This window comes from Microtus pennsylvanicus, chromosome 5, assembly GCF_037038515.1.
Source record: "Microtus pennsylvanicus isolate mMicPen1 chromosome 5, mMicPen1.hap1, whole genome shotgun sequence".
Lineage (NCBI taxonomy): Eukaryota > Metazoa > Chordata > Mammalia > Rodentia > Cricetidae > Microtus > Microtus pennsylvanicus.
In genome coordinates, this window is record NC_134583.1 from 98,183,832 (window position 1) to 98,208,930 (window position 25,099).

At 44.3% G+C, this 25,099-nt stretch overlaps 1 protein-coding gene across 5 annotated transcripts in view; it reads left to right on the forward strand.

Annotated features, from left to right (window-relative positions):
• The window catches only part of Prune2 (prune homolog 2 with BCH domain), a 253,641-nt gene that overhangs the window by 59,170 nt on the left and 169,372 nt on the right, over positions 1 to 25,099 (forward strand). For all 5 annotated transcript variants that reach the window (XM_075973642.1, XM_075973646.1, XM_075973641.1 and 2 more), the window contains exons 6-7: positions 151 to 300; positions 2,730 to 2,824. In XM_075973642.1, the coding sequence (XP_075829757.1) occupies positions 151 to 300; positions 2,730 to 2,824 (245 nt within the window). The remainder of the gene's footprint in view (positions 1 to 150; positions 301 to 2,729; positions 2,825 to 25,099) is intronic.

Genomic DNA, 25,099 nt, shown 5'->3' on the forward strand with positions numbered 1-25,099 from the left:
TGCTCTTTCTTCCCAAACTCTGTGCCCTGGGGAGTAGGGAGCAGTCTGGCCATTGAGGTCAGTACCCGCAGCATGAGAACTTGAATTTCACTGCTCCTGTCTTGGCTGATGGAGAGAGAGCTCAAGAGCATTTATACCCATCCTTTCCAGGCAGCATCCTGTTCAAGTGGATGAGCATGGACCCTGAGCTCCCGGAGAAGCAGGAGGACATTCTCTCCATCCTGGAAGAACAGTTTCCCAACCTGCCTCCCAGAGATGACATTATCAGCGTGCTGCAGGAGACCCAGCTCAGTGCTCAGGGTGAGTGGTTGTCCTAGCTCCCATGGCTTCCAGGAGGGGTGGCCCAGGAGTATTACCAGGAGGTCAATCTGAGCATGCTTGCACTTCCCTCCCTCTTTCTCTGTGCCTGTGGAGGGGCTGCTGGGTTTGTGCTGTTGGTCTGGGAGTGGGCATCATATGTTGGAACCCCTTGCCCAGGTTTCTGCCTGGGTGTTTAGCTAATCCAAGTGCTAATACATATAGTACCTGTTGAATAAATTGTTTTGAGAACATTGCTGGAGCAATGCCAGACACGATTGGCTTTCAGAATTCTGATTTCATTTAGAAGGAAGGGAGAGAAGGTGGCTAAGCCAATGAAATAGTGCTCTAAATCTCGGCTTTCGTGGGACAGGGGATTATCAGATTATCCGGATCAAATGTTAATAATAAACAGCTGTGTTTCAGTGAGCGCTGAATCTCCACAAGGTTCTGATAGTCTCACTCTGCAAGGATGATCTTCCTGAAGCCTCATGACACCCCGCTTTCCAGATGAGAACACCGAACCCCGGACAGGCTTCTTTGCTCTCCCATCATCCAGGGCACGTAGCCATGGCAAGTGAGCTGGGTAGAAGCTAACTAAACCCAGAAGGCCCACCTTTAAGGAGAAAATACTAAATTACCAAGTTTTCTCCCCTACTTTGGAGTTCCCTTGAGGCAAAGCAGTTTGTCTGAGGAGTCTCTCAAGTGCTTTAGCGAGCAAGGAAGCCCTGTAGGAGAACAGAGCTCACAAGGGAACTCTAGGAAAAAGTTAAATCCGAACCTTAGGGTGGTCTCCTGTAGAGTGCAGAGGTGGATGGGCACAGGCCATCTTGAACCTAAGGCCTGGTGGTTAACTTTTTGGAATCTTGTGAGTTGGCTAATATTGGGTTAACAGTGTGGAGTTAGTCATGGTCGATGCTTCAATACCACAGAAACAGACGAAGCGCTATTAAGTAGGTTCAGTTGTTAAATCGGCAGACCACTGAAATAGTAAGGACTCCCTAGCCCAGTGGAGAGTGAATCCTACAAAGTTGGCTCTAGTGGTCAGCAAAGATCTCAGCTGGCCAGTGGAGTATGATGCTGGCCAAAATGAGATTAGAAAGAGGTTAGGGAAGTTGGCGGGGCCTTGCCAGCATCTGCCACGCCGACGAGTTCCTGTGCACGCGTGTCGTTACGTGTCTATGCACAGCGGCACAGTGGTGCATGACTTCATTCATTCCCTGAGCCACCCAAACTGCTCTTGTGATGATGTGCTCCAGAAATCAAAACGAGTCACAGTTCACTCTGAGTCAAATGAGAATGTGTCCCCATGCGGCTGTGAAGGACATCGTGACTGGCAGGGTGGGCAGCGGACTGTCTTCCTACGCATCCAGAAAGAATGCCTGTGCTTTCCAGGGCTCTGTAGTGAATCTTTCCATAGAGAAGGCCAGTTAAACATTAAGACATACCCATTCTTGCTTGCCTGCGATAGAGTTCACGGAAATCCTTCAGTCAGCCGACTAGAGTTCTCAACAGCTTTGCCGGTTCAGATTGTTCCTGCCATCAGGGAAGGGCTTGAGTAACACTTACTGCCAGAGATTACTTACAGGGGTGGCCAGGTCAATTAAAACATCTTTTATTTGTGTAAGACAGGCTGGCCCTATGCAACCTGACTTGCTTGCCTGGAACACTCTCCAAACTGGCCTCGAACCCCTAGAAATCTGCCTGCCTGTGCTTCCCAAGTGCCGGAATTTGAGATGTTCAACAGGGCGCCTTGTTCAATTATCATAGTTTTATGAGCTACATATATAAGGTTTTATAAAATTATACTGGCAATTATAAAATTATAGAGGACCACCTAAATTGGGACTTTTGAGGCTATTACTTGTCTATTTTATATGGTAAGACTGCCCATCCCTTCCCCAGCCAGGCTGGTCTCGGCCTCTGGAGGCTGGTGCCCCAGTGTGTCCTGTTGCAGGCTCTCTCCTCTCTGACTTCTGTTTGGCCAATGGGAAAAATAGTGAGGGCAGAAAAGGAAGGAAACTAACTAAGGCTGTGCACGCCTTTCCTCCTGCACTCTTGCTGTGACGTCAGACCCTGACAGATTCTTTTCTCTAGTCCTAGATCCCTTGCCTTTGCTCCTTGCTAGTCCCTGGCTACTTCATCTTCCATTTCTTCCTTTATCCCGCCACCTCTCTGTAAGTGTCCTGCCATTAAGAGCCGACTTTGGCATGGTGAGGGGTAAATCCTATTTCCTGCCTGCTTCTTACTCGATGTAGATACTGCCACAGACGTTGTTTCTGACTTAGAGTGTGTTTATTACAGATAGAAGTAATACTATAAAGCATTGAGCTTAGTAGAATAAACTCTCTAAATAACCCCCAACATGTATTTTTTTAACAGATCCCAAGTATAAATTGTTTTTTTTTCTTTTAATCTCTTGCTGTCCACAGGTTTAAGTATTGAACAAACAATTCTGAAAGATCTAAAGGAGCTGTCAGATGGTGAAATAAAAGTGGCTGTCAGCACTGTGACCATGACCCTGGAGGTAAGGACAGGGGGCTTTTCCAGCCAAAAGAGATGTCGCACAATTGCTGTCTGAACACCCAGAGTACAGTCTCATGCTGTGTGAGTCTCCTCTCCCCTGTGAGTCAGGGTAGGGTTTACTCTGAGGGTCTGACTGCCTGGGAGGTTATCGTTGCTGTGGAAGCTCTATGTACCCCAGTAAAAACCCTTCACGTGTGTCGGTGTTTAATAGTGATGGTAACAGACATGACGACGTGCACTTGCGTATTTTCTTTGTGCAAACAAGTTGTGGTGTGCCCTTTGTGAGTTGGTTGGTCACATGCCATTTTGGTAATCGCCTGTGACAACTGCAGTGTTAAGAAGGGGCCTCAGCCCTCCCGTGCGGTTAATGGATGACTTTGAATGAATGCCACCCTTCTCTTTGTCTTTCCTTGGTAAATTACCTCTTGTCTACTTTGGGGGTTCCCAACGACTTGTGTGTTAATCTTAATTAAGCCAACTGATGGGAGCTATATTTTATCGAGGTGTGTCTTTGCCTTTGTGGAAGTCTGTTTGTTTGTTTATTTATTTATTTATTTATTTATTTATTTATGCTATTGCATTTCCTCAGTCAGGCTATCCACTCATCTTTGACTGGAAGCGTGGAGTTCAGAAGTGTGTGGAGATAAAATCTGTTAGATAGGAATATGTCTTTGGAATGGTATGTTGCTATTTGTGTCTTCCTTGTGATGATGGTGCCTGTCTCAGTGTGTCTATTTCTGGGGACTGGCTAGCACACATATTGGGGTCCACACTTCAGAAAACCCAAGAACAAACCTGGACCTTTGTTCTGTGACATCCCTATGAATCCACCCCCAGTGATTCAGTTCAGCTCCTAGATGTACACGAGCCACAAAGGCTGGCTGTCCTCAGCACCAGCACAGAGCACCTCCGAGCTGACAGCACTCCTTTTCAGTGTGTGGCTGGCAGATCAATGCAACAGTTTCCATGGGCCTTCAGATTGATAACTGCTCCATCTAATTAGTTGTGGGTGTGAACCAATACAAGAGATGTGTGCAATTTGGGACGTAGTAACTAGATAATCACGTTCAATTAGAAATCTGCCTCGTGTCTAGAAACCCAAGTAAAACATGGATCCTGCAAGGGTCAGTAGCTCTGAGAATCATTTCTACTGGTTCAAGCCTTAGGGTTTTCTTTAGCTCCCCCCTCCCCTGTCCCCCTTCATTTAATGGCATCTTATTAGGTTTTAAATGGCTTGTTTGGAATTCCTTTCTAAATTAACATAGAACGTCTTGTAATTGCTCAGGGAACTGTCTGTAGTTAGTGAGTTATTTTAAGGCTGTGAATATCATAGACTTACTGTAGCTTCAATGTACCTTCATTTGTTTTATAGCAGGATATAAATGGCTTTGTCAAATACATGAAACTACAAACGTTTATCAAGCAGACTCAGAGATGGAATGATTGTATAATCTTGGCAGTAATCTCCATGGTGGTCCAGTAATTAATCAGGCAGTTAAGTATAATTCCGGAATTCCTGTGTGATTTTATGGGAGGGGACAGGGTATATCAACAGGTACAGATGAAACTCGCCGGCTGAAAGTGAGCTGGGATGTTATTAACACCGTGTCTGTAGTTACACCAGAGTGATGGCGGTAAAGAGAGAGAGCTGAGAAACAGAGCAAGGACTCCTGCCTAGTATGCCATAGCTTCCCTGGAAGACAAGATGCCTACTAATCCAGTATGTCAGTTTAAACCCCACACAGGGTTGAAGGTGGAATTTATCTACCCTACCACCCCCCCCCCTCCCCGCTAAGGCATCCTGGGATACAATGCTGTTTCCCTAACCTCATTTTGGAGATGGAGATAATTGGGGTTCGGCATTCCTTTCTGATTCTCGCCCTCCTCACCTTATAAACAGAGACCAGAAAGGCCCAAACATTACAGTTTTAGCAGAGTTGCTCAGTGCCCCTCTCCATCTGGTTGTGTCTCCAAGGAGGCTCCTCGCTGTCCCCACGGCTTTCTAGATCAGACTTGTTCTTCCAGGCATGGTCGCACTGGGCTGATACTTCTTCCTGGCCCCCAGAAACTCTACTCCTTACGGCCGCCTCTGAGCTCCTATGCAATGCTGTCTGTATAACCACCGACCTACTGAGGACTTAAGTGTGTACTATGAATTCCATTAAGTGTGAACTGGTTTAGTATATTTATTTATAATTAGATAGTATTTTTAGCTAGTTGGGAGTGCTATTTTGACATGTCTTCAACTTTTGGGCAAAGTTGTGGGGTAGGTGTCTAGTAAATACAAATATTTATTTGCAATTTGTTTGATATCTGATTGTTTCCTGTTTCTGAGTTTATGTACTTTTTACACTGTTGAGAATTGAACCCAGGGGGTTAGGTTTCCTAGTTAAATTCTCTGCCATTGCCTAGTTCTTGGGTTTTTTCATGTTTTTTCCCTCCTTCCCTCCCTCCCTCCCTCCTTCTTTTTCTTCCTTCCCTCCCTTCTTCCCTTCCTTCTTTTCCTTCCCTCCCTCTCCATTCTTCCTTCTCTTCTGCCCTCCCTTCTTTCTTCCATCTTTTTATTCATATATATATATATATATCATATATATATGATATATATATATATATGATATACACACACATATAGGCTCAGGTGACCTTGAATTCACATTTTTTGCCCTTTTTGAGCCAGTTTCTTTCAATTATGACTGAAAGCTAACATCAGATGGATTTTTTAAATGGCCCGCATGTTCATATTCATGGCCATCACCGCATATCCAGCATCCTAAATATTGAGTTAGTAGTCTTGACTAGCCAGCTGTTAAATCAGAAGAGGGCGATGGGAGGCTCTGAAACAGGTCACGGACAAGGGAAAAGCACTCCACGTGTCTGATGGCCCTTGCGTTGCTATAATTCCACCACTGTGTTTGACATGGCCTTGGTTTGCCCCAGGGACCAATTAATTTTCTTGGGTGTAAATATTCAGAAATCCAAGAAGCTATTTTCCTTGTAAAGCACAGAGGGAGCCACAGGTGTGGGAGGTAGAACGCACTGATATTGGCAGGGGTTTCGGGTGTTCTACATGACCACAGGCATGGGAGGTAGAACGCACTGATATTGGCAGAGGGATTCAGATGTTCTACATTACCACAGGCATGGGAGGTAGAAACCACTGATGTTGACAGAGGGATTCGGGTGTTCTAGGTGATAAGGAAAAAGCTTGCAGATCCTCTTTGTCATTTTTGATGTAGATTTCTCACAAGTGATAACTGTAACCTAAAATATGCTAAAATTGGTTGTGGGAAGAGCTGCCACAAAAATCAAATTATTATAGTGGCACAGTTTTAGAGCTTTACCCTATACACCGGTTATAACTGAAGGTGACTGTAAGGTGTGACAAGTGAAACCCTACCTGAAGTTGGACGGTGGCAGCAGCAACAGGGCCTTCTTCACAGACAGGGCTGCTGGAAGCCTAGGCACTCAGTCCCTTTCCCCATTTCCTCCAGGCATTTGAGTCTGATTGCTGCATGCACCTTGCAAGGAAGGTGCCTCAAGCGGTGGCATCCAGTCCATTGATTGACGGTTGTTGAACTCATCCTTTGGGCCTTTTCATTGGTTACTGACTTGTCCATCAGAAGAAAACGTATGAACCTTCAAGCTTGTGGTGAATTGGAACCAAAATGACCTTAATTCATTTGCTAGCAGAAGCATTAATGATTCCGGTTGTTGGGCCTCATTTACACCCTGTCAAAGCAGTGCGTTAAGGTGTCTATATCTTCCCATCCTGATGAGAAGCTGCTGAGGTGGGACATGGTAGAACTGCAGCAATGGTTCCTTGGTCAACACTTCCTTAAGCGTCTCCCTGGAGATTACAGCACATTGGCGTCTTTACTTTATGAGGAAAAAGGTCAGGCGCTGGCGGTTGCTTTTTATCAGTAGCAGCAGGATTTATTCACACACAGATAGACACGAGCTGTAACCAGTTGCCAGGGCTGAGTGAAGGTGCTGTAAGGTCTGCAGACTGCAGGGTTCAACGAAAATCGATTATCTTAAGGTTCTGGAAGCTCCAGGCCTCAGATCGAGATGCGTGCGGGGTTAGTGCCTGCTGAAGGCCGAGAGAATGAATGACATTCCTTGGCTTGTAGAAGCATCATCTAGATCCCTGACTTCATCTTCATGTCATCCACCCTTGGTATGTGGCTCTGTGGCCTGACTCTTCCTGCCCCAGCTTTAAAGACAAGTCACAGTGGACTAGACCCTACCTGATGACCTCATTTAACTTACTTCTATCACAGTCCTGTTTCCCAAGAAAGCCACATTCTAAGTGTCTCCAGCTAGGGTTTGACAGAAAGCTTTCAGGGGGACATACGCTGTGATGAGATCTCCAAGCAAGCCCAAGATAAAAAAAACTGACAATGGGTTTGTCTGTGTCAACAGGGACCTATTGCTGCCTCATGCAGGTCAGTTTACTGCAAGCGAGAAGCACCTGCCATCAGAGCTCTTAAAAGTTAATCCATGTTTAGAGTAAGTGTTCTGGGTCACTCTGGGTCATTCTTCTGCAGAGCTGGGAGCTTGGGGACTCCTCCTGGCCAGCACTCTGCTCTTTGAAACCCAGGGGAGAGAGCTCCAGGGCTGTATTCTGGTGGGGTGGCTCAGTGCACTGTCTCATCCTGTCCCGTCCAGAGATCACTGTCCACAGGTGCCTTGGAACCCAGCAGTGGGGAAAGCACCAGCACTTTCCATTAGCACTGAGCGAGCGCACAGAGCAGAAGGAACTCCACTGCTCCGTACAGAAGGGAGTATTTACCCAGGCCCATGAATGCAATGCTATCATAGCCAGTGATTTCAGCCCGAGCGAGCCAGTCTGCACTCCTCACCTCTTGAGGCAGCCATGACAACTTCTCCTTGTTTGAGCATAGATACAGATATTTTTTAAGTCAAGATGGAGGATCTGCTTTATTGTGTCATAAAATGCAGTCTTCAAGGGAAATATTTTTGACTAGCATATTTTTTAAAATGTTAATAAATACTGAACTATTTTTGAAATAAATGACTTTTCAAAGCCTTTTTACCCAACCAATAGAAATATCTGGACAAACCCTTCCAGGTTCTATTGAATGAGGAAAAAAAATAAAAGGGAAGGACAGAACTTCTCCTAGATATGGTGGAGGAGAAAGTTTATGGAAGGTATGTGGGAGAGGGAGTCGAGAGTGGACATCTCCAGGCTGAGCTGGGCCATGTGGGGAGAGGGGAAGGGAAACGGAGGGAGGAGAGAGGGGAACCAGGTGCAGCCACCAGGAGGCCGAAGGTCCAAATGGGAAAGGACAGGTAACCAAAATGTCTAGATTATATAGAGAAGAAAGGACCTCTGGGAAGCCAGTTCAGCTCCTGGGCTGGAGAGTTCGGCAGTCATACCCTCTAACAGATAGGGACTGAGGGATGCTGGGAGAACCTGGTGGCCAGGTCTGCTTTGATAAATCAAATAAGGTACCTCAACTGTTTGTCGCAGGTTTGAAACTTGACACCTATCATGTTGTTATTTGTAGGAGTTATCATTTTGGGTGGTCTGTTCCTAGGGCTCAAACCCAGGGCCTCACGTATGTCAGGCATATGCTCTCCTGCTAAGCCATATCCCCAGCACTTCCAGGTTCTAAGTGATGAGGGTTTCCATTTCCTTCCGGTCTACTGTGAAAGATGACGTGTGGTGATGTATGGTCCGTGTCCATCAGATACTGCGATGAGAGCACCCACGCATTAATTCCACCCTCCTGGAACCCCAAAAGGTAAGGGTGCTGTGGTAGGTCCCTACTCTGATGGAAGTGGCTCCAGCATCTGCAGCCAACAAGCCCAATGCAGCAATCCCATTTGGTGCTTCGGTTGGGTGACTGAAGGGGATTCGGAAACCATTTTCAACATCTGGCTCCCAGCTTTGCCTGGAAATACCTTTCTCACCCTATTCCACGAAGAGGAAGGAATCTCAAGGCCCAAGGGAGGAAGGTATTAGGAATCCTGTCGGAGAAGAAAGACACTGTATCAGGAAAAGTCCACCCCAGTTTAGGTGACAGCTTCTGAAAACTGGGAACCTGGAGGTCAGAGCGCAGCCTGCAGGCAGCGCAGCAGGTTGGAGAGCTCCCTTCCCGGGCAGACAGTTGCTAGAGCAAGCCTTGTGTTTCTCAGCCCAAGTCTGGAACTCAAACTCACGCCTGATTCCACGCCTTTGCTGCCATGCTGTGCTTCCAAATCCGTGTATAAAGTGAAGAACACCCTGCGCAGCCAACATACTCAACGGTGGGGATTTTCTTTTTTATCAAAACAGAACGACTTTTGAGCATTGGTAGTAACTCTAAACAACAAAACACCGCGTGGCTGAGGCGTTTGAACGTCACAGCCTCTCAAGCTGAAGAATTCCAAGAGGTTTGAAGCAAATGACAAAATGGCTGGATGACTGTCATGGAGGGGTTTCAAGAATCAGTCTGCATAAGGCACACAGAGTGTAAATCACAAGTTAAAATCAATTTCAAGCTAATGATTCATAGCTTCTTGAGCACCGTGGCAGAATGAAGAGATGGAAACTGGACCTGGAAATGTGGGCTTTCATTCCCACTGTGGAGCAAGCCGTTCCTGGCGGTGGGAAGTCACTGGAGAAGGATCAGCGTGCTCTAGTTAAAGAATTCTTAGCAGCTGAAAATGGTGACGTTTTAAGATCTTTGCAAGCTGTATGTAGACACCTTCTGATAATGGCCAAAAATGCGTCATCAACAGCACATTGGTCCCCTTTCTGTCACTGTAGTGAAGTACCTTAGATGAATCAACTGACAGGGAAGACTCCTGGTACCCAGGGTTTCAGTGCGTGGTGGCTTGCGTTTGTGGCGATACAGCACATCATGGCAAGACGTGGCAGAGGAAGCTACTCACCTCAGGGAGGCCAAGAAGCAAAGAGAAAAGCAGGAGGGAGCTGGAGGTTCGATATCAGCTTCGAGGTCTCGTCCTTCAATGCCTAAATTCCTTCCATGTGGCCAATATCCGTCATCTCCCAGCAGTGTCTCAGGTTGGAAACCAAGCCTTCAGCACAGGGACTTTGATTCAAACTGCAGTATAGCTAAAAGTCTGCAAGAACGTGCTTATTCAAACATGCACTGGGATGGGACTTTTATTTTGTTTCTCCAACTACACTCAACTTGAGGGTAACGAATCACTACTGATGATTTCTCTTTATTTTACCTATTAGTCAATTTCAAATGGACCTTCATGATTCATAAAACACATTGATCTAGCTCTCTTCCGTAAATGGATTGCCCTAAATGGCACCAAATCCCCTTTTACATTTTCTAGCTATCATATTTGCTTGCTATGGTCTTAATATTTGCGTCTCTCCAAGATTGATACTGAAACTTAATTCTTAACACAATAGTTTCAGAAGTGAAAGCTTTAGGAGATGATTAGGTTAAATTAGATAATTTTCATAATGGCTGTTTCTAATTTGCAAATAATGGGTTTGCATATTTTCTGAAATTTGACAGTCATCCCTTGCCACCCTTGCAACGTGTGCCAGCACACTCTTGGGGCTCTGGTCCCTGATGTGAGGGGATGGGGACATGTGACACAGTGGGCAGGAAATGGAGGTAACCAGCTTGGAATGCAATCTACCCAAGCCTGCAAACTTGCTTCTGGTACCCAGTGCTGTGCCATTAAGTCCAAACTTTCTAGAAATGTTCTGTTGCTTCATCTACCCTGTGCCCATAGAGAATGTCAACATATAACCTATGTGTTTGTGGGTGCAAGAATAAGGCCACCAGACCTTTAAGGGGGTGCTTGTCATACATGTAGAAAAATTCATCCCTTCGTAAGATACTGGAGCTTGGGGGCTCCTTCCTTCCTTACTTCCTTCCTTCCTTCCTTCCTTCCTTCCTTCCTTCTTTCCTTCCTTCCTTCCTTCTTTCCTTCCTTCCATCCTTTCTTCCTTCCTTCTCTCCCTCCCTTCCTCCCTTCCTTTCTTTTGAAGTAAACCAATAAATAGAATTTTTAAATAATCAAAGAAAAGATACAAACTTAATTTACAACCATGGTTTACTTAGCTAGCTCCGCTCACTTTGGCCAAAGGCATTTTCTTGTTGGCCATGAATGGGTTTAGTTTGGATCCAGAGTCTGGTCATGTTTAAGGTACCCGGTAGCATTAATAATTGCCCTGTAACCTTTCCTTATTGAAGCTGAACACCACAGCTGTGGCTGCCTCTCGGGCTGCTGGGAACTCAGGCTGAAGAAGCCCTGCTTTTTCCACATTTTGCTTTCTTCTCTGTAGGTGCAGACGTAGATCCTCCCTTGGGGGTGTAATACCTCTGGGATTGTGAGCTTTTCCTGTAAATTTTTACAAAGATGGCCTTTGGCAGCGAGGGCTCATGCCCCTGTGAGCTGTACACTGTTTTCTGTGTCACCTCGACTGCTCCCGTCCTTCCTCCCTAGAGTACGGTTGGTACCTACTGTGCCTCCACAGGCTCTTTCTCTGAGACATTGCCATAGGAGACTTTTGTCATCCGAATCGGTCTATAAGATGACGAAAAAACCAAAAACAAGTGAGTTAATTCATTCCCTGTTTTAGCACTGAGGAGACTAAGAAATAGCACCACCCCAAATCTTTGGTGACAATTTGAAGTGTCTTCTTAGCTAAGGATCTAATTCTCTTCTACCCATTTCCTCGGAGAAGGGAATCCCTCAGGCCATGACTATGCTGGGATGGCTGTTTTTTTGCACTGTAAATACATTTTTAAAGTGTAGTGTAATGTCATTTTGATGGTTTAATTTCTGAAAGGATCTGGCTAATTGCCTTTTTAGGAATGTACTCAGACCAGTTTGAGCTGCCCCGAGTTACTTTTAATAGCAGCTGTTACTTACCTTGCTTGTAGCTTATCTCCCCTGTCACCTGCCTTCAGAATTCTCTTGCTGACTCAGAGACCCGACCTTGGTTTAAATTAGTTTGACTGTAGCATTCCAGTGAAGCACAGGCAATGTTTTAATGGTTAATTACTACGTTGTATCAACTCATCATGGAAAAAGCAGGTTGCCAAGCTGAAGGAAATTTCAGAGAAATCTGAAATCTCTTCAAAAGACAGCAAGGTAGTGGTGGCGCACGCCTTTAATCCCAGCACGTGGGAGGCAGAGGCAGGTGGATCTCTGGGTTCGAGGCCAGCCTGGTCTACAGAGTGAGTTCCAGGTCAGCCAAGACTATACAGAGAAATCCTGTCTCGAAAAACCAAAGCCAAATCAAAACTCTCCAACAACACAGCAGGGGAATGCCTTTGAACTGTAGAGGTCCTTCAGCCCTCTATGCAAATACAGAGCTGGTTCCCTAAGTGACTCGACTGTATTTTGGTACACGCTAAAAAGAAATCTGTTTTGAGTGGTGACTCAGAGAAACAAGGAAGGTCAAACAAAGGAATCTACTTTTGCCATGCAGACCTTGTGTGGCTCTTAATCCAGCCATTGCCAAGGGTACTGCTCTGGCCGCATTAAGAGGATACCGCGGGCCAGTGGTGCCGCCTAGTGGTAGAGAAGGGAAAACAGGCTGTGCTCTCAATATTCCTTCATTCTAAGGACTCACTTGAATGCCAACACCCATCCACCGGTACCTCCCCTGCTTCACCTTTTTTTTTTTTTAAAAAAAACTTTTTATTAATAAAACGCAACTTTTCTCCATATTGGAAAAACTAATACTTGTATACATACCTATGCATCCCACACCTAGAAAACAAATATAGTAAAATAGACCCAGAATACCTTGAGTGTTACCAGACACTTACTGGGGTGTGTGCCTTTCATTTTTTTTATCATTGTACTCCCCAAAACCAAGCTTTTAAATAAATAAGTCCACGATGCCAGTTTTTGTTTGTTTGTTTGGGGGGACTCTGAAAGACTCTCCTAAACGTGGTTTTCAGTGTTAAGCACCACGGTTAGCTATCTTTTGCAGTGCAACATTTTAGTCTAATGTTCTTTTTATGATCCTGTCATGAAATCTAGCTTAAATTTCCTCGCAGATTCTCATGCTGGGCACATCTCATCTCTCTTCCGCTTTCTTTTTATGCCAAACCTGAAGTAAAACAGTCATTTGGTGCTCCCTGTCCACGGAGCTCAGAGAGGCTCTCGGCCCACATCCCGTGGCCCTTCTCAGTCTACAGCGCAGCAACCGGCTGGTGCGTCATCAGGCTGGAACGCACACACATACTTCATTCATTCATTGCCCACCCGTTAACGTAGATATTTATTCATGCAGCATCAGTTATGCAGCTTCCGTGTGCCTGAAGTACAGATTTGATCCTGTTATGCACTGCTGTCTGCTCTCCCGTGTTTATAAATGATTGGTTGATCTCAGTGGTGCAGTTTGAATACCAGAGAAACACGGAGTCTGATTGGGGAGAGGAACACACGGTGGAAAATGCGCCCGGTTAATTTGAAAGCAAACTCTGAAAGGCGCGTAGAAGCTGGTGTGTGACTGAGACTGGAGGCTGGGAGTGGAAATGAAGGCCCTCTAGTGTTCCAGCCAGAGCAGTGGCTCTCCGCCTTCCTGACACTGTGACCCTTGAGCACAGCTCCTCATGCCGTGGGGACCCCATCCGTAAAATTACTTCCATTGCTACTTCCTAAGTGCGATTTGCTACTGTTAGGAATGGTAACGTAGATATCTGATGTTTCTGATGATCTTAGGCGACCCCTGTGAAAGGGTCATTCCACCCGGAAGTTGAGAACCACTGATCTAGGTGAAGGAAAGCACCCCGTTACAGCTGGATGAGTGAGCGCCGTGAGCAATGCTGAGTTAGAAGTCTGGGGAAATGGCCTCATCCCCAGGCTTGGATCTACCTTGTATTTAGCTCTGGACAGGCTTCCGGGTTGATTCTTGCAGTTGAACCCCCAAGAAGAAAGAAAACAGGAGGATGCCAGACAGGAAGAAGTGCAGCAGGCATGCGATTAGGAAATCAGAAGGCAGCTAGAGAAACAAGCGCACACCACGGGCTGTCTAGCAAGACCACAGGACCAGTTCCTTCCCTTCTCCACCAGGGCAAAGGCTGACGTGTTCCTGGAGATCCAGAGTGTCCCCACGCTATATGATGGAACCCAGAAAGCAGACATTATTTCAGACTTCCCAGGGTAGAGAAGGCGGCGTGGGGTGAAGGGAGCACAAGTTAACAGTTGTCGACAGAGGAGCTGGGAAGGTGGCCGAGGGACAAATGCTGGCCAAAACCAGACCATGAGGCCGTGACTAAGATGCCGAGAGCTGGGAGGGGCAGAAACAAGACCTAGAGAGCCTGGATCCTGCCTTAGGGTCCACAGCCTTAGCTGCCTCCCAGGTTAGGAAGAGTCTTCATGCAGCCGGTGTCCGATGTGACACTGTGAGACCTGAAATCACACTGGAGAAGCCAGGGCTTTCAAATGCTGAAACCAAATGACATCTGCTCTTGGTCACAGAGGAAATACAAGTGCTGCTTGCTTCCTCCAAGGAGAAATGGTGAGATGGGAAGGCGGCAGACATCAGCAGGTGGTGTCTTGTGCTTAAGATGGGAACTTATTGCTGCTTTCTTCAGAGGGTTGCTGAGGACTAGGTTAACAGCAGCAAATATTTTAGAATGGTCCTGGCATATGCTAAGCCCTTCCTAAACATGGTAATAAATTATGTAAAGCAGTCATGTGGATCCATCTATGCTGAAAACATTTCCAGACGGAAGATGATTCCATCACTAACAAAGTAGCAGTGAATCTGAAAACATTTTTCAAATGAAAACTGAAGAAGTATCAGTACTGTTGCTTATTTTGACCAAAAACGCTAAATTATTCATATGTGTATATAACCCAGGAGTTGATGTTGGTGACTTCCTCAGCTAGTCTCTGCCTTATTTCATTTACTTATGTTTTTGACACTGGGTCTCTCACTGAACCCGGATGTCACTGATGCTGCCAAACTGTATGTACAGTAAACTTCAGGAATTCACCTGCCTCTGCCTCCCCAGAACTAATTACAGGTGTTCTGTTGCAGATGTAACTGTTGGAGCTGGCCACTCCGCCGTCCCTTGTTCTCTGCATTTTGACCAGTTGTGGTTCTCCTGTGAGGGTCTCTGTCTGCTGTAAAGAGAAGCAAAGCTTCCTTGAGGCCGAATGAGAGTCACAGTTACCTGTGGGTGTAAGCATGAGAATTTTGACTGCAATTAAGGATTGTGCTGGTCGAGTAAAGGAGTGGTAGAAGGTTGTTGTCCTCCACGACTGTAACCTCACTAGCCCTGGGTAGTTGGCCCTATTTCTAGTACCAGGCATTTCCCCCTCCTTTCAGTGGCCTTAAGTCCAGTGAGATAGCTGTTGGTTACTGCTAAGATATGGGCACCACCATGGCACCTTTAGGGATCTCTTGCTGTGCTGGCGGCATTGTGGTTATTGGCATCTTCATCTGGGTAGTTCTGTTGATTTACTTGCCCAGTTGTCAGTTTGAAGAGCATTTTCTGTCACTACAAAAGCTGGTATTCAGGGAGAGGCTTTCAGGTTCTGGCCGCTTGTTATGATGCTGGCCATTAGAATTGTTTTGCTGAGCGCTTGGCTGAGGTGTGAAAGGAAGTGGATGACCTCGAGTCCCAGGGTAAATCCACCAGAGACCTTGACTCTGAAGGCCCATCCTTTCCTCCTTATTCTGTGCTGGGTCACAAAGGAAAAACCAACTGTTCTGTGACAATTGTCTAAGCTAGTTTTTTGTCAACTGTCTAAATGAATGAGCTGACTGTGGAGACAACACAATAGTTCTGGTCTGAGGCAGCAGCAGCGACGGGTGCTCTTCTTTGTTTCCTATTCCTCATGGCTAACAGTTTAGCTTTCCTCAGGATTCTCTGGGTCCTGTTGAATTCAGTAATGACTGCCATCAGAGTACAATGTGTGGCTGGGACCAGCTGTCCTCACTCACGAGGCTGTGGCTTCATGGGGAAGACTATGGTGAAACTGCATAATGGTCCTTTTCTCCATGTGGTCTTCCATTCAAGTGTCTTCATATGAGAGAAGAACTGGTCTCAGGTCCTAGAAGCAAGAATGTTTGAGGTCAGGGGTCACAAGTTCCTCATGATTATGCCATGTTCTACTTACCAAAACATGTCATTGGTGTCACTTTAGACAAAATGAGGAAAGATAGTCCCTTGGAATGAGAGAAGCTGGGAGATATCCATCAGCATCTCCCAACAGGCTTGACTCTTTCTTAACTAGTTTTTCATTTGCACTGTCCTTGTCACAAGAAATTACTCCAGGATCCTCTGAGGATATCCAAAGCTTCAGACACTCAAGTCAACTCTCAGTGGGGTATAATTTGCATAGAATCCTACCCATTTTTCCATATACATCAAATCTCTAGATTACTGATAACCTATAATACCTCATAAATATCATGTCAATATTTACTATACTTCATTGTTTAGGGACTTATAATGGGCAAAATGTCTGATCATGTTCAGTTATTTTTCTCAGACATTTAAAACCCCGGATATTTAATCTATGGATCTGGAACCCACAGATTCAGAAGGCTGGTAGTATCTGTACCTTTTAAATGTGTTAGTTACCTAGGGTTTTGTCCAGACAAATACTGTCCTATTAAAAGTTCTTGAGCTACTTGGGAGAATCCTATTGCCCAGCACACTGGAAGAGAACCAGTGTGAAGCCAAGCTCTTCTTGCTTTTTGACCAATCCACTTTGTAAGTCTTTGCCTTGGAGATGTAGCTGGGCCTGAGACTTCAGGATTTTAATGACCTACTTTGAAAATACCCATAAAGCTTTCCTTTTCTTTATGAAGTTCATAATGACAGGAAATGGCAGAGAAGACATTTGAGAGGTCAGGTGACGTGTATCCATGCCAGGCTGAGGAACAATAAGAAACTGGAGGGGTTCATATTTGTTTATGCTGTGATAGAATTTGAGCTTGAAAACTATAAGGTTGACATTCTTGGTCCTACTCAAAATAAGTGATAATTTCAGGATAGAATTATTTCAGGAAAGCCAAGGAGGTGAGTCAGTTATGGGGTGAAGGCATGGTGAAGAAACTGACAGACAGACAGATATACTCCAGAGGTTACCACTGTAAGGCTTACAGGAAGAGAGAAGTGCCCAGAACCTTGGAGAATACTGGTGAAAAGAGTGGTCTCAAGAGATTTTGACAATGAAATCTACTCAGAAATCCTGCCTATCATCTCCTGCCTAGCTATTGAACATTTAGCACTTTATCGAACCAATCAGGTACCTTAAGCAGAGACACATCTTCACAATGTATAAAAAGATTATCCCACAACACCATTCAAGTAAAGGAAGGAATGCCAATCTAAAGAGGGAAAAATATCCTGACTGTTTGGGTTGCAGTGAGTTCCAGATTTCCCTTCTGCAGTAAGCCTTTAGACTAAGAAAATAGTTGGAATAGATATAGGAATCTACGACTGGCCAGACCCAGGCCATGTGTGAGGGATAGCCAACAAGCATTTTCCTTAGGTCTTGTCCAAGTGGCTGTCTTTAAAGTGGAAACCGAGCAGATGTCTACTGAGAGAGGAGAGGAGGCACCGTCTCCATGACTGTGGAAACATGGGAGGAGATTTCATCGCAGCTGCTTGGGTACGAAGAGATGGAAGATGTTCGATTGTAACAGGGAAGTGGGTGGTCATTTATTGCCGGTGTCTAGGGCCACAGGCCCGTCATGTAAGACACAGCACCAACGAAGAACAGGAAACTAGCATTTGTCCCCTTCATAAAATAAGAGCTCCACCGCCTCTTTTTTTCTCAACTCCCATTCTTCTTCTTCATAGCAATAGTGTCCTAGACCACAGGCAGTTTGTTGATGAGGAGCAGAAAAGGCCAGGAAAGAAGATACCAAAAAAAAAAGGGCATATTCTCCTCCACTAGCAATGAGTCTAGCTGCAAAGGGTCGGAGCATAACGCTACATACACAAGACTGCACCTGTGCCAGTGACATGGGGTTGGGTATTTGACCACTAAACCTCTTACTGTGAAATAATCGTGAGAGCTATGTTAACTAAGAGTATCCAGAGACATCACGGGGTTTACTAGAAGCTGTTATGTGGGATCATGGCAAGAATTTGCTCTACAGCATGACTGTACATCCACACCTCCAAACCCTGCTTGGTTTTCTTAAGTATATATAGCAGTGTCTTCTACCTGAAGATGATGCTTTTCATGACTCTGGATGCCCAGTGCTCACATATACTGTGTTTCCTATGCATGCATGCTCATGATAGCTTGATTTATAAATGAGATCTAGAAAAGATTTGAGATTAATAGCCAAATTGAACCAATCACAGCGGTGTACTATAATAAAGGTTTCTCAAATGTAGCATTTTCTCTCAAAATATGCTTTTCAGACCATGGTTGAGTACAGGTCAGTGAAACTGGAGAAGTAAAATCAGATGCTGGACGACAGACTGCTGTGTCCTTATAGGCAAAATGGGGCTTAGGAAGACTGCCATATGCCCTGTAGACAGAGGGGGCTCACGAAGACTTCCGGGTACCCTGTAGACAAAGGGGGCTCCTTCTTTCTCTTTCTCTAAGACACCTCCCTTTCAAGTGTCAGCTTCTGTGTGCATGGTTTCTCCTTACTCTGAATTTAGGTGGAGGCGGCACAGGGAGAAAAGAAGCAACACTAGTTTGTTTACTTCCTATCTCCCGACGCTACCCAGACAGACACGTTTTAGTTGCCTGAACTTGTGATGAGGTGATTTGACAGGAAAGTGTGTCCCCTGTCAACTTGAATACTTCAAACTCCCACAATGCAAAGTTTTGAGGTTCAAGAGAAAGGACTTTTGTTCCTTGAAAGCCAAAGAACATTCCGGTAGAACTTGCCAGTTGCTCGTAATTTCTTCTTCAGACAATTTATTGTATGTGAAGCTTTGTCTCCGCATTTAATAGATTTATTTGCCAACTTTTGCTATCTATCCATTGTTTGATTTTTTTTCCTGTTTTTGAAACTTGCAAACTTTCTCCCATTTTGTATTCATGTCTGTGTCAGGCACAAAGATAGCCCATAAATTTGTTTTTGTTGTTAAAGAAGCAAGTAAACATGTTAACATATAATCTGCCAGTAATGGAATTGGAAACAAAAATCGTAGCGACTTAGAATGCTGTTCGGAGATGTCTTTGCGCTGCCTGTTGTGCGAAGTTAGGGTATGTAAAATAAATGATGTATGGAGCTGCAGGAACGCGACTTCTCCAGATACCTTATGTGTAAGGAACATTAAACATAGGGTTCTCGTTTAGCAAATAAATAACCATTCATTTTGATGGCTGCATAGTCTGGACTTTCGTGCATATTTTTGCAAAGATAAGAAGAGGCCATTAGGGACTTAATATAAAATAAATCGCCAAGGGGTCTTCGTGTAGCCCTAGTCTTCCTGCCACATGGTGTGTTACTAATGTGCATAAATGGGCTTAAATGAATTTGTTATCTGTATTGCATTTGCAGTATGTATATATTTATATATTATTTTTTAATTGTGTTTAAAAATAAAACATTAAATACATCATTTTGGAGAGTTGAGAACGTAGAATACGTAAATCAATCAGCTTCAATTAGTATTTAAAATGTCAGTATATTAGATTTGCCCGTGGGTGTATTTACCCCACAGAGTTTAATGTATTTTAGTTTTGTCGTCTATGAGGTAGCCATATGGTTAATTTGTCATCTTATAAGAATAGGAGGCTACGATCCAAGTTCGATTAATGACATGACACTTAGGCGCCTCCGAAAGAGTTCCTGTCTTCCTTGTTTTATTGATGCCCTAGGTCAGATGCTGAGCTCTGCTTCCACACAGCAAGGGTGGCGTCCAGAAGCCAAGGAGCTTTGCTGATTTGCTTTCTTCTCTAGTTCCTTTTACCACAACCGTATGTACAGAAGACAGGTGTGGGCAACTTCTGAATCATAACAAAGTGTTTGACGATACTGCATCCACGGGGTAGTTTCCTAAGAGTTTATTACTAGATGTGCTTTACATTGATAGATGAAAATTAATAAATTCTAATCTGATAAAACTGAAAAGATGGATATGTTCTTTGCATTCAAGTCTAGAATTAATCTTAAAATGGTTTTGACAACATATTTTAAACTGAGGTCATTCATCTTAAAAAATGCATTGATATTTGTCTACTAAAGATGCCCTTATTAAAGCAACCATCAATTTAAGACACTAAAGATGCTGATTAGCTTTTTTACTATTTTTATTAATAATTTGCTAAGGGATGTTGGATTGTTGTATCCATGTTAAGTTTTCTACATCTATTTCCTATTCCAAGTATTGTCTATGGGGGTAAATATATTCTTCCAATATTCTCTTCTAATCAACTCTTTATGAAACTATTGTTTTCAAAGGGCAAAAACTTTTGAAAATTGAATGTGGTCCATCTTCTTTTTCAAGTTGTCTTAAAATTATGTGTAACGAGCATTACATATTGTCTTTGGTGTAGACTTGTCATTCAATTAACATATATATTAGATATGGACCTTGGCTCAAAGATCTCAATCATATTTGTTTCTGAGCACAAATGAAGACCGTGTTTGCTAAGCAGCTACAGAAGCAGGCAAGTTAGTGGGCGTGTGTGTGTGTGTAACCTCCCCGCGTGGCTGGTGGGAAAGGACTTATCACTCGCCTTCGCTCGCGCTGGCCAATTTGTCATTCTGCTGTTCTTATTCTCGCTTCTGTCTCGGCGTTCCCGGAGATGTTTATGGGGCATGGGCTTTAGCAGCAGGAGGTGTGTTTTGAAAAATGTTAAGTGTAAAACAGATCTTGTAATTTATTCATATGTTATTCAGTGTTTGCTTCCTCTGCTTGACAGGGTATGCACACAACCCAACGCGTACAAAGACTCTTAAATACCTGGAGCCTGTGTGCTTCTGTCAGTCCAGGAAACAGAGGGCCAGGCTTGCCACAGAGGCGAACCCTGCCCAGGACTATGTTGCAGAATCTTCCTTTTCTAAAGCACTAACTGCTATGGAAGGTTTTTAGCCTCACAGACACGAGTAGTCCACGAGTGATGGTTAAAGGGAAAAAACAAAGAGCGGGAAATAATAAATTTGGTTAAGTTTTCCAAATGTCATAAATGACATAAAGTAACGTGAAAACAATTACTCACCATCCATAAATGACAATTAAAAATCACCTCATTTGCATTTTGTTTTTCTGTTTCCAAATAAATTATCAATCATATCAACCACTTCTTTGCTAGAGAGAACCATCTAGGCTAGATTTTTGACAGGGGAGTCCCTGCATGATGTACCTGAGAACCCAACATGCTGGAGATGGCCAGAGCCATGGGGCATCTTCTAAGAAAAGTTGTAGACAAGGAATGGAACCATCGAGAGACGGGGGAGAGTATTGCTGTAGGCAGCAAAACTGGAGGAATGGAGCTGCTGTCTGAGTTCTGACATCAGACATAAAGCTACAGAATTATGAGTTTTCCCTGCTGGAGTTTGGTTTTCCTCACTATGCCCCAGTTGTTCCCTTTGGAATAGTAATATGTATTCTGTGCCACTGTATGTTGGGAGCATGTAGTTTTCCTTTTGATTTTACAGTGGGTTACAATTAGGTAATTGCTTTGATTCTCAGAAGAGATTTTGGACTTTTAAACTGTATTGCGATCGAAAGACTATGGGGACTTTGGAAGTTGGACTATGCCTTTTGTAATATGATATTGCCACAAGCCTCTGAGGACCAGGGAGTGGAATGCAGTGGCTTGGTGAGAATGCCCCCCATAGGCTCGTATCTTTGGCTAGTCGGTCCCCAGTTGGGAACGATTAAGTGTGCCCTTGTTGGGGGAGGTGTGTCACTGGCAGTGGACTTTGAGGTTTCAAAACACTGGTGCCATCCTCAACCTGCCCCCCCCTGCTGTAGGGGACTCCGTGACTACCAGGGTCAGCAGAGTGACCATCCACGTGAGACCAGAAGGAAGTCATGTTCACCGCGATTCAATACCAGGTGTTGGCTCAAAACTTGTAGAGTCTGACACTGGGAAGTTTATTGTGGGTGTATTTAGTACAGTACAGTCTGGGGGGAAGTTTCCTGTTGTCATACAAGCCCCAGTGTACAAGGAGGCATAATGACATCAGAATTCTTTTTAAGGTACATGTCACTTCTTCCATGAAGATAGATTCTAGAGAAAGGCTACATGCGTTATCTTAACGGCCGAGGGAAAGTCTGGTGTGGTCTTAGTCATATACATAGTGTGGATCACTATTGTTTGGGGAGTCCCTGATCACACATATAACACAAAGGTCACCTAGACTATTAAGCATCTCTGATCCTGATTTTGGGAGCGTAGAAGAGTCCCTGGCTGTACAGATAACACAAAGCCTACCTAGATTCTCAGCCACCTCTGGTTCTATTGTTAGACCTTGGTATGGCCTGGCTCTACAGATAGCACAAGGATCATCGTGGCTATTAGCCACCTCCATTCCCAGCTTTCCAGGCAGAAAACAGGTTATATATTTTTCCTTCAAAAAGATAACTTTACTCATTTAACAGTCCTGACTTCCCTAGTGCTGTCTGTGAACTCAAGGAGCTTTGTGCTCCTGACACGCTGCCACCTCCTTGCTGATCACGATGTGCCCTCTCAGCTGTCCCTGCCACCATGCCTATACCACTCCACCATGGACTCTACTCCTGAGACCAGAGCCCAAATCGAACACTTTCCTTTTATAGGGTGCCTTGGTCTTTTATAATGCAATGGGAAAGCACATAAGACAGCAGTTTAGTAAATATTACGCCCGATTTTCCATACTTTGGGGATAAATTTTCACAATAATGTTCATCAGGTTTTCTGTGGCTGCAGGGGCCCTTATGGGCTTTTCCCACAACACCTGCTTTGCTTTATTGCATTCTTCCCTGACAGTGTGACCTGCTTTGAGTGTGAGAACACCATCTGCTTGGCCTTTCTAACTGATCTCCCAGTTCTTGGAATACTGTGTGGGACAAATGGAGGCTGAGTGAAGGGCTGGCTGTACGTGCATCTCTCAGTCTGCGCTGGCTGCCATTTCCACTGGATGTCTGATTTCCTCCCCTTTGTTTGTTTGTTTGTTGTTTATTTTTAAGACAGAGTCTCAGAAAACTGTTCGTCTCACACTCATTGCGTAGCTGAGGCTGATCCTCTTGGCGCCACCTTCCAAGAGCAGGATTAGATACCGTGTGTCTTTCAGCTCTTCTAGGCTTTTTCTTCCCTCTTATCGGTTATACGCATGGTTTCTTGCTTCTTCTGTTGTGATGGTAGGCAATGCCATTGTCATGGGGAGATTTTGTTTTTATAGCTTTGCCAGTCAGTGACACTTCTTATTTTGGGCCATAGCCTCTGTTCTTGTTCTTTGGATCTTCCTGTGGAGTTGTTGGGATTTCTAGCCTAGATTGCTGATGGAAAACTAGTATGCTTTCTTAATCATTTCGTTTAGGAGAATCTTGTTAATGGCTGCATATCTTTTGTGCGATACACCTAATTTAGAGTCCAAGTTAAGCACCAAACGAGGCATATGTGAGTTGAGTTATTGAAACCATCACTAAGTTCCCTTTAATTTGTAAGGTTTTATAATTGTTTATTGTATTCTCAGAGTCCCAATATCTGTTTTAGTTTTATCCCCATAATGTTCTGAAATGTGGAAAGTCAATGTATATAATACAACATGAAATGATTTCCGGCCTTCTCATTAAAAGTTTTATGTAACTTTATGGCTGGCTACCTGAGGCCTTAAATTGAAGGCATATACTAATTACTACTTAATAGTAGAAAATAAAAAATACATGATTCATTAGAAGTGGCATATTTACAGTCTTTTAATAAAACCTGTATTTTTACAATGAATACATACATACATATGTACATACATACATATATAATTTCTATGTAAATGTGTGTGCCCTTCATTTGTCTTTTCTGCTTCTCATTTCCTTTCCCCTCTCTCAGACTTTTTTTTATAGGAAACTGAGAGCAAAGAAAACCAAATCTCATGATTTCCAAAATGTTTGACTCTCTCACCAAGAGTATGGGCAATTCGAAGTTAGATTGAAGCACAAATTAAGGCATGCTGGGTCTGAACTTGCTGTGGGTTGATGCTTTTCTTCTTGGCTATCTTCAGAGCCAGGGTGTCTGAGGAGATGCCATCCACAGAGTGACACTGGAGGGAGCAGAAGTAAGACAGGGACACATCTCCTGCGTGATCCCTCTATATGTTTTCCTGGGTTTTACAAGCTCTGGAATGTTTTCGAAGGGCACTGTCATTGGTGGTGGTGTTTGCCAGAAATAGCAGGCACACCCTTCAGTCACTTGTGCGTCCATATGCGACTCTAGGCAGAACAGCAGTTTATGCGGATTCAGGCTGGAGGTTGGCCAGGGCTCCTCTGAGAATGTAGCCGCTGGAGCCCAGCCACCTGGGCTCATGCCGCTACTCAAAATATGTCCTTTCCACACTGAACATATGTCAGAGCAGCAGGACACCAGAACCTTCTCCTGCCCATCTCCAGGGCAGGCTGAGAGCATCAGAGTGTTGTCATCTAGTACAGTGGTTCTCAAGCTGTGGATCGTGACTCTTTTTGGGGTCGAGTGACCCTTTGACAAGGTCGTATATCAGATACCCTTGCATGTCAGGTACTTATATTACCAATAATACAGTAGCAAAATTACAGTTATGACATAGCAATGAAACAATTGTGTGGTTGTGGGTCACCTCAGCATGAGGAACTGTATTAAAGGGTCGCGGCATTAGGAAGGTTGAGAACCGCTGTTCTAGTAGCTCTAGATCACAAGTCTGATCTTTTGATGAATAATAATAATAGTTGTTAACACAGGAAATGCTGAGTGTGTTCTGAACACATTGCTTCAAACTTTACATCAAGTTAAGGCTCTAGCTCAGTGATAAAGGGCTTGGCAGCATATCCATAGCTGTGGGTTCAATTCCCAGCACTTACTAAACAGAAGGGGAACTAGAGCAATGACTCTTTAGGTGTTTAAGAGCTCTGGTTGCTCTTCCAGAAGAGTTGGATTTGATTTCCAGCACCTACATGGAAGCTCACAACTGTCTGTGACTCCAGTGCACCCTCTCTGGCCTCCACAGGCACTGTGCATACATGGCACACAGACATACACACATGCAAAACACCCATACACAGTAAAAGATAAAAAACAAGCAAAATCTGGTTTTTAGCTAGCTGTGGTGATTCACAGCCATAATTTCATTACTGAAGAGGTTGATTTCTATCACAAGTTCAAGGACAACCTGAGTTCTGTAATGAGTTCCAGGCTGGCCATGGTA